This window comes from Bos mutus, chromosome 5 (genome assembly GCF_027580195.1).
Source record: "Bos mutus isolate GX-2022 chromosome 5, NWIPB_WYAK_1.1, whole genome shotgun sequence".
Classification (NCBI taxonomy): Eukaryota; Metazoa; Chordata; class Mammalia; order Artiodactyla; family Bovidae; genus Bos; species Bos mutus.
The window spans coordinates 96,111,622-96,125,733 of record NC_091621.1 but is presented as its reverse complement, the minus strand read 5'-3'; the positions used below and the strand labels follow the sequence as shown (position 1 = coordinate 96,125,733).

At 39.5% G+C, this 14,112-nt stretch overlaps 1 protein-coding gene across 3 annotated transcripts in view; it reads left to right on the top strand.

Moving 5' to 3' along the window:
- SINHCAF (SIN3-HDAC complex associated factor) overlaps positions 1-2,757 on the top strand; it is a 29,660-nt gene extending 26,903 nt beyond the window's left edge. For 2 of the 3 annotated variants that reach the window (XM_070371292.1, XM_070371290.1), the window contains exon 6: positions 675-2,757. In XM_070371292.1, coding sequence (XP_070227393.1) covers positions 675-834 — 160 coding nt within the window. In that variant the 3' untranslated portion in view covers positions 835-2,757. The remainder of the gene's footprint in view (positions 1-674) is intronic. The other variant, XM_070371291.1, reaches the window with a different exon arrangement.
- The last annotated feature ends 11,355 nt before the right edge of the window (positions 2,758-14,112 follow it).

Here is a 14,112-nt window from a genome sequence, read left to right as displayed (position 1 = left end):
TCCCCCTTAATATTTACTAAGATTCAGTGTGGGATTTGGGCTTTCCTGGTGGCTCAGCTGGTGAAGAATCCGCCTGCAATGTGGGAGACCTGAGTTTGATCCCTGGGTTGGGAAGATCCCCTGGAGAAGGGAAAGGCTACCCACTCCAGTATTCTGGCCTAGAGAATTCCATGGACTACACAGTCCATGGGATCACAAAGAGTCAGACATGACTGAGTGACCTTCACTCACTTACTCAGTGTGGGATTTAAGGGACTTGGGTAATTCCCATTACCTGGCAAATTGAGGTCACTCTAGGAGACCATTCGTTAGAAATGTGATGATTGTGGAAGTAGAACCTTTCTTTGATCATATTCTACTAGTTATAATGTTTGGTGTGTATGTTAGTTGCTCATTCCTGTCCAACTCTTTGCAACCCCATGGACTGTAGCCCGCCAGGCTCCTCTGTCCATGGGATTCTCCAGGCAAGAATACTGGAATGGGTTGCCAGTTCCTTCTCCAGAGGATCTTCCTGACTCATGAATTGAACCCAAGTCTCCCACAGTGCAGGCAGGTTCTTAACCATCTGAGCCACCATTAAACCAATATAATGATTGGTGGATTGTTCTTTTTTTTTCTGTATTATTATTCTGCCTTATTGATATATTTTGTTCTCTCTCCATTTTTTCTTTTAGACAGAAAATATGCTGTGGCATTATCTATAAAGGCCGTTTTGGGGAAGTCCTCATCGACACACATCTATTCAAGCCTTGCTGCAGCAATAAGAAAGCAGCTGCTGAGAAGCCAGAGGAGCAGGGGCCAGAGCCTCTGCCTATCTCCACTCAGGAGTGGTGACTAAGCTTTATGTAGAAGGGGAGCAAAAACGATTTAAATTTTGGAAAACAAAGCAACAAAATGACCCTCCTATTTTTAATTTGGATACCTGCTATTCTGCCAAAAGATGGATTTGTAGAATAGTTTTGAATGGGTTATTTTTCCTCCAGTTCCACAAACTCTGAAGCCAGTGAAGCTTACTAAGAGATAAAAAAGAAGTGTACATAATATTTAAGATGCTGAGTATTTCATAGGAAAGCTGAATGCTGCTGTAAAGTGCTCTTTAAGTCTTTTTTAAAAATCCCCTTCTAATGAATGAAATTAGGGGAATTTTCAGGGGACAGAGATGGGATTTGTTGTATGATAAACGTATGTAGTTTTAGTCTTTCTATTTTGAGAAGTAGTGGTTGGGGCATTTTTTAAGATGGCTGGCTACACTTGTTTTCCTTCATTATAATAAATTTGTCATAACTCAGTAAACATGGACTTGCCCCTAGAGGTGGTGGTTAATAACTGAAATATTAAGGTCTTGCCAAGGTTCTGGTGATTCAAACCTGTACTACTGAATATTAAGCAGGACAGACAGCTCTCTGGTGCGAGTATCTTGAAGGAGTAATTTCTAAATATGCAGAGGTAACTTGACTGTATATGTTGCATCCTGTGTCACCTCCCTCCATATTGGTATTTGATACAGATTTTAATTTATATGAAACTTAAAAAGCAGAGTCAAAACTTAAAGCAGAATCAAAGTTCCTCTTGGGGAAATGTCAAGTCTTTAGGATAAGCAATCCTACATGAATAGTACCAAAGCATTACCACTTGGTAGAGAACATTCTCTATTAAAAATGTTGTATTATCTGAAAAATAACAATGTGCAAGTGTTTGGATGGCACACGAGAAAAACAAAGGTTAATGCTTCTTGGGGCACGTTTCTTAGAGGGCTTGCAAGCGTGTAAATAATTTGTTTATGTTACGTGACTGGTGACTTCACTGAAAATCTGCACAATTCAGTTTTAGCTCTGGATTACTTCAGTTGACCTTTGTGAAGGTTTTATCTGTGTAGAATGGTTGTTTGACTTGTTTTAACCTGTTAGGGTTTTGGGATTTTGGGGTTTTTTTTCATTCTATATTAAAGTAAAATTCTACTAAAAGAAAAGAGGTGTGTGTGAATGCTGAGTGGGTTGGTTTTGGTTTGGCTTCTGAACATTGGTCAGGCTTTCTGAACATTGAGGTGTTAGATGATACATCCTAAATGTGGAGCTCTTCCATTCTGAAACCTTCATTAAAAGCCTTTTACTTGAACCCAAACCAAAGTACTATCTATTGCCTCTTTTCTAAAAGTACAGGAAAAATATATCACCTGTTTTCATAACGAGGAAGCATTGTTTGCCTCCCTGGTAAAACATGACTCAGTACTTATTTTTAAAACTGGATTTTAAAGATTGGATAGTATACATAACAAGAGAGTGAGCCACTTTTTATGGGCACCCTATAGTTTTATAGTTCTTAATCAAAACTTAAAGTTTTCTATTTCTTCCTTTGGGAAAAACTACAAGCCACCATATGCACAGACTACACAGTGAGTTGGCTCAGTGCTCCCGCAGACTTTGAGGTGTATTACAAGAACCCCAGCCATTATCATCTTCCTCCTGAATTATTTTGAAATTTTGTTTTGTACATTTTGGCTGCAGTATTGGTGGTAGAATATACTATAATATGGATCATCTCTACTTCTGTATTTATTTATTTATTACTAGACCTCAACCACAGTCTTCTTTCCCCCTTCCACCTCTCTTTGCCTGTAGGATGTACTGTATGTAGTCATGCACTTTGTATTAATATATTAGAAATCTACAAATCTGTTTTGTACTTTTTATACTGTTGGATACTTATAATCAAAACTTTTACTAGGGTATTGAATAAATTTAGTCTTATTAGAAAATAAAAGAGGCTGTTTGTGGCTTTGTTTGAAAGGTGTTCTTAAGTAAGAATAACTAATACTTTTGGCCCTCACAGGTGTTACTCAGTATAAGCACTTAGTATTGTAAGAAGCCATAAAGGAAAAAAGTCCTCTTTACCAAGAAATACAGACTTTAAAATACAGATCTTCTCTACTTACCTTAGGATTACACCCCAATAAACACAAGTTGAAACCATTGTAAGTGAAAAATGCATTTAAGTGACTTCCCTTCCTGTGGTCCAATGGTTAGGAATCCCCCTTGCAGTAGGGGGAGAGGTCGGGGAGGGAGTGAGGAACACACAAGTTGGGAACTAAGATCCCACATGCTGCAGAGCCACTGAGCCCTTGTGCAACAAGCAACTAGAGTCAGCTGCAAGGAAAGATCCTGCATGCTAAGTGAAATATTTAAAAAATGTGTTTAATACATTATAGCTTAGCCTAACCTACCTTAAACATACTCAGAACATTTACATTAGCTTACAGTTAGCAAAATGATCTAACACAAAGCCTATTTTTAATTAAATATTGAATGTCTTACGTAATTTATTGAATGTTGCACTGAAAGTGAAAGCCAGAATGGCTAAACATACTGGTAGTTTACCTCAGGATCATGTGGCTGATTGGGAGCTGTGGTTTGCTATTCCCTGCTGCCAGTGCATCACAAGAGTAGCCTACTGTGTATTGCTAGCCTAGAAAGAGATCAAAATTCCAAGCCTGATTTCTACTGAAAGCATGTCTCTTGCACGGTCATAAAGTCAAAAAATTAAGTTGAACCATCATTAAGCCAGAGACTGACTATAAAAGACATTTTAACTAATGTGCACAATGAGGTGATTTTAACAATAAAGGACAAAAGTTCTCCAATGATTCAATGACTGCAGTGTTTCTTATTACTGTTGTCTATGTACATATGGGAAGCACCATTGAGATTTTAGAGAGACTAAAAATTGTTTGGAGACAGATTTTGGCATTGGGATCAGACCTGTTCTCTAATTTCTGGTCCTGCATTAGCTATGTGAGTCACTTGATTTTGTGAGTCTCCAAACTTTCTCTTAAGGACTTCCCTGGTAGTTCAGATGATAAAGAATCTGCCTGCAATGCAGGAGACCTGGATTCAGTCCCTGGGTCAGGAAGATGAAGGGAATGGTAACCCACTCCAGTATTCTTGCCTGGAGAATACTATGGACCGAGGAGCCTGGCAGGTCCATTGGGTCGCAAAGAGATGGACATGACTGAGTAACTAACACTTATATAAACTTAACGTTACTTTATTTCACAGAATTGTTTATAGATTTATGAGGAAACCAAGAGGTATAATGAATACCAAAGGTTTTTGGTTTTTTTTCTGTACCACTCTGCTTGCGGGATTTCAGTTCCCCGACCTAGGGATTGAACCAGGGCCATAGCAGTAAAAGCCCAGAATATTAGCCACTAGGCCACCAGGGAACTCCCATATATCAAAGTTTTAAAAACAGATTGTTACTTGGGCAAGGTATATTCTGTGAGTCAAACCTTTTATACTACAGTTAAATTTGCTTTGGGATAGTCCAGGTGATTTTGCCAGCACCTAACCTAGTTACTGTGAAGCTACTAAGTTAGGTAGTGAAAAATGATAGCACCTACATTATTATCTATTGCTGTTTAATTACCACAAATTTAATGGCTTACAAGAAATTGATTTCAGTTTCCATCTAGGTGCAGTGTGGCTGGGTCCTTTGCTCAGGATCTCATAAGGCTGCAACAGGTGTCAACTTGGTTGCATTCTCATCAGATGAGTATAAATCACTCCAAACTCACTTGGGTTGTTGACAGAATTCTTTCCCTGTGGCTGTGGGATGGTGGGGCCCCCTAGATCCTTACCAGTTGTTCAGTCGCTCAGTTGTGCCCGACTCTTTGTGACCCCGTGGACTGCAGCATGCCTGGCTTCCCTGTCCTTCACTATCTTCCAGAGTTTGCCCAAGCTCATGTCCATTGAGTCAGTGATGCTATCCAACTATCTCATCCTCTGTTGCCCCCTTTCCTTCTGCCCTCAGTCTTGCCCCAAATTAGGATCTGTTGAGGTCTCCCAACATGGCACTCACTGCACCAAGCCAGCAGGTCTCCAGAGCCAGTCAGCTGGCAAGAGTCGTCTGGTCCGCATTTAGGTCACAGCACAAGTGGTGGAGTGTGGGAACCATAGGGTTTGGTCTGCCACAGCACCTCTTTCATAATGAACCACTTGAAAGTGTCCTATAATACAAGCATTTGGTGTAGCAAGAAAAAGAAAAAGAAGCTCCTCCTATTAGGAAACACACTGTGGTGGGCCTGGCACTTTTAAACTTTGTTCAAACAACCTCACAAGTGAAAAAAAAACCAACAAAAAACGTGTTTACAGGTAGTCGGTGAAGGGGTGCAAGGGGGCCATATAATTTAAAATCAGCTTTCCTGATTGCAAAGCCTCTGCTCTTCAGACTGGCCCCTATCCCTGCTCTAACTCGAGTCTCTTCTGAAGGCTGCAGATGAGGCAAGTTTCACCCCTGCAAAGAGGCTGACCATTGTCTAAATCAGTTACTCGAATTCTGATAATTTTGATGTTGAAAATGCATAGTATATACTATCTTTTCATGGAGGAGAGAGTCTCCAGGAGGTTTAGCAAAACACGGAATCATCTCAATAAAGGAGCCGGAACTAACTGCTTGCTCTGTACTGAAGAATGGAAGACCCCGAGGGAGCCTCTTGATGCGCCGTCCCTAGAGCAGTTTCCCAGTCACCCAGATTTAGCATTGTGCTGCCCTGGCAATCACTGTTGTGTGATGTTCAGTGAACTGGGAAGGAGGAGAAAGCCAAACTGGATCAGAGTTAGATATTTCACAGGCTCATGTTCTCAAAGAAAGGGATCTGAGGGTTCTAACAATTTCTCAAGCTATGGAGTTTGGTTACTCATTGTGATCATGAGAATGCTTCGGGTTTCAAATATCTTGCCCCTGGTTAGAAACTGCTTGTTATTTTATGTCGAGTAGGGGGGTCTTGGACATGCTTAGTTACAGGCTTCAGTGCAAAAGAGCTTAATCTCTCAGTTTGTTTGTTGTTGTTTAGCCACTCAGTCGTGTCCGACTCTTTGCAACCCCATGGACTACAGCACGCCAGACTCCTCTGTCCATGGGATTTCCCAGGCAAGAATGCTGGAGTGGGTTGAAAAGACTTTGGCAAAGCTTGCCTTTTGTCTCAGTGACTGAAAGAGGGGGAAGTAATTTACTCTGTTTTAGAGCTTTGATTCTCTACACTTCTGTAGCTTACATTAGCTTTAGTATTGTCCAGGTATTGTTTTTTTTTTTTTTGTAACTGCAGGGAAGAGTGGCTGTTTTATGTTTATACTTACACCTCTAAGACAAAAATCTCAAGATTCTTTAGAAAGTCCCTGGAAGAGTTAAAAAGTTAAAATAGGAAACTGAACAGTTGTGTCTCTTTCTGACGCTAACAAGTGTGTTCTTTGCCTTCAACCACCATTACAGTCCACTGAAGTTAATTTTGCCCCCACCACCCCAAGGATGGTTGTCTCATGGGGAATTCCAAGGCCCTCATTTTACTCATCCAGCCTCTCAACAGTACTTAATACGATTGTAGTTTCTCTTTTGAAACATTCTTGGCTGATAAGGCTGCTGTTTACAGGTTTCCTACTGCAGATGTTCACTGGCCCAGGGTGCACCTTCAGCCCTCTTCTCAGACCGTCTGCATTACCACGGTTCCAAATAACATCTAAAACATGCAGGCATCTCCCAAGTCTTATCTCATCAGGGTGCCAGTGGGAAACACATGGCTTTTGAAATTGGATAATTTGAGGAAAGTTTAATAAAGGGACTTTACAAAGCTCTGCGCACGGTATAGGGAAACTCCAAAGTAGGGTGCAATTCTCAGGACTGGTAACGTTGTCGCTAGAAACCTAAGGTTGCTGTTAACTACCCCTGGGTCTGAAGGGTTGGGAGTAGGGCATTATTGATGTAAAAAAGGGTGGGGGACATGGTGAAGCCATAGGAAAAAATATTTTTGTCACTCCATATTGACCTACACCATCATTGGTTTACACATACTGTTTGTTCTCTCTGAGCCACTTCCCCACCGTACTATAGCTAGGTAAAACCTACTTATCCATCAGGTTTCAGCTTAGGCACCACCTGAGGAAGGCTTCCAGAACCCTGCCCTTCCCAACACACACACACACACACACACACACACACAGAATTGTATGCTAAGTGGGTTCCATGAAAGCAGAAACCATGTTTATTTTTTACCACACTAGTTCCCAGAATCTAGTATGGTTGTTATTAGTATATGAAGAGGAGCACAACAAATATTTATTAATTGACTCATTGGTTACAACTTTGTGTTTTCATAAGTCATGATCATAAAAGAGTTGAATTTATGCTTATGGGTCATGATGAATTTCAAGAATTTTAAAAAATATTTTGACTTTGAAAAATTTTAAAATATCCAGAAAGTTGACCCACGAACTTTTAAATTTTACAAGTACTTTATCTGCATTGCTGAATCATTTGAAATTAAGTTATGACAATTGACACTTCATCCCTGAATACATAAGCATTCATCTCCTAGGAATTCTACATCCTTAGGTGTGCCATCGTCACACCTGAGACAAATGGCTCAGTAATACCTAACATGACATATCTGTATGGACTAATTGCCCCAATCATCCTAGTGTGTCTTTTAAAACTTTTTTCCTCATCCAGAATCTAGTCAAAGTTTATTCATGTGGTTATGTCTCTCCTCTTTTCATTTAATCAAGAATAGCCCTTTCTGCTTTTTTTTTTCTTCATGACACTGAACTTTTTCACATATCCAAATCAGTGTATAATATCCTAAATCTTGAATTTTTTCTAATTGTTTTCTTCGTAGATTTAGATTGCTCATTCTGTGTGGTTCATCTCTTAGCACCTCAATAGAGGTGCTGGTGATGCTAACATGATCACTTGTTTAAGGTAGTGACAGTCAGATCTTTTCAAAGTATATTTTTGCCTTTTGTAAATGAATAATCGGTGAGATGATACTGTAAACCGTTTTAAACACCTTTTAGTTCAAGTGTTCATTGAGCACACGTTTCCAAGACCCCACTAAGTGTCCTAAACAGTCCTTTGATGCTTGAGAAATCATGTAATCCTTAATTCCTTTGAGAATCCTTGCTTGCTAAGGTTCCTTTGCTTATTCTTGCCATTTGACTTTTATTTCCTTGATTTCCCTGTGGGTCCCATTCAGAAGTAAAGGTGTGATGGATGGGAGTAGGGGTTATGTTTGGCCTGTGAGCTTATTAATATCACTGGAGCATAGATGAATAAACAATGGAGTTAAAGTTAGAGGACTTGGATTCAAATTCAGATCTTGATTTTGGTGCTTAATGGCATTATGATCTCTGGTAAATTTTCTCTGAGATCCTTTCCTTCTCTGTAAAGTGAAGTAAATAACAGCAACCCGAGTTGTAGTAATATGGAATGAGTAGTGCACAGTGAAGCCAACACTTGTTCTTTTTAGCACTGAGGTCTATTTGGTTATGGAGAAATGAAAACTTTTTTTGTTATCTGTAGTTATGGTGAACATAGGAAAGGTCATCAAGAGTTCACATCAAGACACCTACCTCGTCTAAACCACCCCCTTTAAAAAAACTACAACCCTAAAGCTTTCTTAGGTTTCAGTGCTTTAAGGAGAAAATGTATTCACTGCAGGATAATTACCCTTTGGCAGCACATGAATTCCAGGATTGGGAAATTGTATAGAGGACACGAAGTGATGCCAAATATAATTACACTATCCAAAAGTGTGCTGAGACCCAGGGAGTGGCCAAGATAGGCTTGCAGGATGGTTTTTGAACGGTTAAATTTGGCTGTGCTGTAGCTGTACTGTGGAACCAATTCATAAACATGCTGAAACAGTAGAACATACCTCTTAGCCTCAAGGCCTAAGTCTTCAGTTAGTTTAAGCAAGACCAGTTGCCTGCTTCAGCCAGCCTAACCTCCTGGAACAACTCCAAGGGTGAACCGTTCATCCTACAGAAACGCTGTGCCTCCTCCTCGCCCCTCTCCGCCGCACCCCCTGTTATGCTAGCACTGAAGATAATGTCAGTGGAGTGCATGATTTCCGGAATGCTTGTGGCTCTAGCAGCTTGAAATTCTTCCTAAACTCCATGGGACAGAGTTCGGTTCTCTTTGTAATGTTCTTTCTTTCCCAAATAAACCAGTGATAAGGGGTAGCTTTGGCTGTTTATAGACCATCCTGGAGATAAAATTCTGTCAATTGTTAAAGAAATCTGACATAATTAAAAGTTCTAATTTTCATTTTCTTCTGAGGTACTTAAACCATTATTGAGGAGGGGGCTGACACTGGGCCACCAAGCTTCCCTTATCATGTTATTACATGAATATCCACAAGGTGATGCTAGTCACACAATAATTTTAGGGCCATCTAGTTTAGCGCTTTCATTTACAGAAGAAGAAATTTACCAAACGATCACCTAGCTCATTAGTTGAAGAGCTAAAACTGGAGCTAATCCATTGTTGAATCCACAATCAGCTAAACAGTAGTTTTAGTTTAAATGTAAGTCTTAGAAACATATTTAAAATGTCTGGGGAATCTATTTGTACTTCCTTTGACAAGATAACTTAAATCCTTTTTAAGAACTGAAAACCAACCCTTAGTGTTTTCTGCAGTTAAATTATCACAAAGGAGAAATAAAACATGCTTGTGTTTTCCTTCTTCTAATTTCCAATCCCAGAAGACTGCTGTTGTGGATAAACTATGCTACTGGGGGAGTCAATTCTTGAATATCACAGATACTGTGGTCATAGTCCTAAAGGTTTAGGACCGCTGGGGTGTCTGCCCAGTGTACATTTGGAGATTAAACTGGTGCCATACAACAGAGACTAGAAGTTATCAAGCCCCCCGACAGCATGCTTCCGCTGTCTGTACAGGTGTGGTTTCCAAGTAGTGTGCAAGGCTCGTTTTTTTGAAATATGCAAAGTAATTTCTGTTTATTTTTTCTTATTCTTTTTGTCTCTTATTTTTTATTGAAGTATAGTTGACATATAGCATTATATTAGTTTTAGGTATTCAATATCATGATTTAGTATATGTATGTTTTGTGAAATGATCATCACAGTAAGTCTAGTTAACATCCATCACTGACATAGAGTTACAGAGTTTTTTTCTTGTGACGAGAACTTTTAAGAACTATTTTTCTTCTATGATTTAAAAAAAAAAATTTTAATGTACATAATATTAACACAGTGCTAAATACATATGGAAAAAACATACATGGAGTATATACTCAGTTTTTTTCTTACTAGTTGGAGAGGGATCAGAAAGGTTTGGAGAGAATTGTGTACTTTTCTGCATGTGTATTACATATCAATAAGAAGTTCACTTTTAATATATTTGAAGTTCATTGCTCTAGATACCATACAGTGATGGAGGGTTAGGAGTAGGAGCTATTTATTTTTAAGTCTAAGAGATTCTTTAGTATGAAATATTAGAGAAAGTGGTTTATGGACCTTTCCTAAATTGGATGGGGAAGAAGGAATGACAGTTGCCAGAGCTGGTTTATATTACATGCTTTTCAAACGGTTGTTTCCTCTCCCATGGTGTAATGTTTCCTCCTTCCTGCCTTTATCACCTAGACTGGAGTGTTTTTCAGAATGGGATATCCTCCCTTGGGAGTAAAGTTATTAAGTGTGCCTTGTCATTGGGGGAAACGAAAAAAGAAAAACCTAGTTTTACCTAGGGTTTTCTAGTTTTTTTCCTTTACCTCCCATTCAACTGGATCCCTACAATTTCTAACCCCCAATTATTTTTTTGTAATCGTATTGAAACTCCATAGAAAATGGTAAAAAATGACCATACTGGCTTATTAGTCAAGGATAAGTCTTTACATTTGCCGAATTATTGAAGGCACTGAAATGGATCAGGAAAGATAAAATTATGTGCAAGCCTTTTTAAGGGAGGTTGAGAGTGGAGGGTAGAAAATCAGTTACTTAGATTTTTAGTTGTAAAAGAAAGCTCCACAGCTACCCAACAGGAAGGTAATGTATTCCTTATGAGGAAATAGAAGAAAGAGTTTCTTTTGGAAGAGAATCAAGTTGAAACTTTTGGGGAGAAATTATTAGCGGATGGTGTGTATGTGTGTTCGTTGCTCAGTTGTGTCCGACTTCTTGCGACCCCATGGATTATATAGCCTATGAGGCTCCTCTGGCCGTGGAATTCACCAGGCAAGAATACTGGAGTGGGTAGTCATTCCCTTCTCCAGGGCATCTTCCTAACCCAGGGATCAAACCTGAGTCTCCTTCATCGCAGGCAGATTCTTTTTACTATATAATATTTCATCATGTGAATGTCCCATAAATTTTCACAGATACTTGGGTAGCTTTAGTGAACATTTTAGTATGTGTCTTCTGGTGAACCTATGGATGTATTTCTGTTGGGTGTATACTAGGAGTGAAATTACTGTCTCATAGGAGATGCATATGTTCAGTTTTAGGAGATGTTGGCAAATGATTTTCCCAAGTGTTCGTACCAATTTGTACTTGACTAGATTTTTGTGAGAACCCCAGTTGTTCATAGCCTAACACTTGGTGTTTTGCATCTTTTCACTTCAGCCATCTGGTCACATTTTGGTTTTAATCCACATATCCCTGATAATGAATCAATCAGTTGAGTACATTTTTTCACATGTTTATCAGATGTACAATTTCGTATACTCTTATGAAATGTCTGCAGCGTCTTTTGTCTTTTTCTATTGGGTTGTATTTTTTTCTTACTGATCTGTAAGAGTTTTATATATATTTGGGATATGAGTCCTTGGAGGGATATGTGTGTCTGTGAATATCTCCTCTCAGTCTAAGTTGCCTTTTAGATTTCTTAGTAGTATCTTTTGAACACATGTTCTTAATTTTTATTTTGGATGGTATATGGGGAAATGTGTCTGACTGAGTCAACTTTTAAGGCACTGAGGCCTGAGAATTGTTGAATCTCATAGTAGTTTTGAACACTTTCATATACATGACTGGGGGGGGGGAATGGTTTTTCCCAGCTTTATTGAGGTATAATTGTAAAATATTTAAAGGGTAGAACATGATGATTTGATATATATATATATATATATATATATATATGTACATATATGTATTGTGAAAGGATTCCCCAGTTGAGTTAGCACAGATGTTCTTAATTTTAATACAGACTAACATCACCTTTTTCCTTTTTTGGTTAATTTTTTTTTTTTTAATCCTCTTGAAGAAATCTTTGCTACAAGATATCCTTTTAAATGGATTTTAAATGTAATGGAAAAGGAGGCTTATCATTGATAGGAAGTAGCAGAAAAATAGTATCATGTGGAATGATCTTTTTTCAATCAGAGGAGCTCAGAAAATCATCATTACTTGATATTTATAGAATATAAAGTGAAACTGCAAAGTATGCTGCCTACAGAAGGTACTGACCACTTGACTCTTGCTGCTGCTGCTAAGTCACTTCAGTTGTGTCCGACTCTGTGCGACCCCATAGACGGCAGCCCACGAGGCTCCGCCTGCCCTGGGATTCTCCAGGCAAGAACACTGGAGTGGGTTGCCATTTCCTTCTCCAGTGCATGAAAGTGAAAAGTGAAAGTGAAGTCGCTCAGTCATGTCCGACTCTGAGCGACCCCATGGACTGCAGCCCACCAGGCTCCTCCATCCATGGGATTTTCCAAGCAAGAGTACTGAGTGGGGCGCCATCGCCTTCTCCGACTTGACTTGTATGGTAGTGTACACTCCCAGTGTTGACTGTGCCAGGCAGCTTGTAGAACCAAGCTGCTTAGTTTTTGACTCAGCTAAGGGAGAGAGCTTTTAGACCTCAAATATGTTTAAAGCCCACATTTTATTTATTTTCACATTGTGAGAGAATTCAGTTACTACTTGGTTAGATACAGGCTTCTTCTTTTATTGATTAAAAATATATACGTATTAGATGAATAAGTTCACATGATTTTCCTTGACAGTGGCTATTATCCTCATGTTATGCAGGATGCAATAGGCACATTAAACATGACCCTCTTTACACCAGAACGAAAAACCATAGCTAAGAAACTAATCTTTAATGCTCTAAAAACATATATTCTTGGGACTTTCCTGATGGTAGTTGGTTAAAACTCCACGCTTCCAGTGCAGGGAGCCTAGGTTCAATTCCTGATCAGAGAACCAGGTCCTGCATGCTGCAACTAAGAGCCCACAGGCCACAGCTGAAGATCCTGCATGCTGCAGTTAAGATTCCATGTGCTGCAACTAAGCCAAATTAATACATACATACATACATATGTATATTTTTCTTGTTGTGAAGATAATGGGACTTTTAAAAAAATGAACTAAAAAATCACTTATAAATCCATCTCTACATCCCCAGCCCCCAGTATAATAATAGCCTTTGTCTTTTGTTTTCCACTCCAGATCTTAGTATCTCGGTCCTCTTGCTCTTTCCCAATTGTGGTTTATGGTCCACTGCTATACACACAGTTTTCCAAGTCACTAGATGGTGGAAGACTCTTGCCTGGCAAATCCCATGGACAGAGGAGCCTCGTAGGCTGCAGTCCATAGGGTCACTAGGAGTCGGACACGACTGAGCGATTTCACTTTCACTTTTCACTTTCAAGCATTGCAGAAGGAAATGGCAACCCACACCAGTGTTCTTGCCTGGAGAATCCCAGGGATAGGGGAGCCTGGTGGGCTGCCATCTCTGGGGTCGCACAGAGACGGACACGACTGAAGTGACTTAGCGGCAGCAGCAGCAGCAGATGGTGGAAGACTCAAGGAAGTTTTTTCCCTATAGCTTTAATAACAGCACTAATGAAATACTGACAGGGAGAAGAGATGGAAACCTCAGCTGTTCCAATTTTTTAGCTCCAAGGAAAGAAAGTATAGGGAAAGAGGAGGTAATTCACGTTTAGAAAATTAGAGGATAAAGGAAAGCCTATTTTCTTAGATGAACATGGGTTGCTAGTCATAAATGGTTTCTGCAGGTTCTCATGTTTGTGAAGAGCCTCCATGCCATCTCTTCATGTAGAGTCTTTAAGAAGAGATGAAACTTGCCCACAGTGATTCAGAAGTTCCCAAATGAATTCTCAACCGTGATGGTTCTGACAAGCATCAAACGAAAGCAATTAAGATAGTAGAGGTAGCAGACAGAAATAGCCACGGCAAATGAGATAGGCAGCGATCCAATAATTTCTTGCTGTTGATTTTAGTCCTTTACTCATAAAGAAAATGAAAGGTTTGTTAGAGAGTGCATTCTTGTCTCCTTCATCATCACTGGTGATGGAACTGTGACTGGAA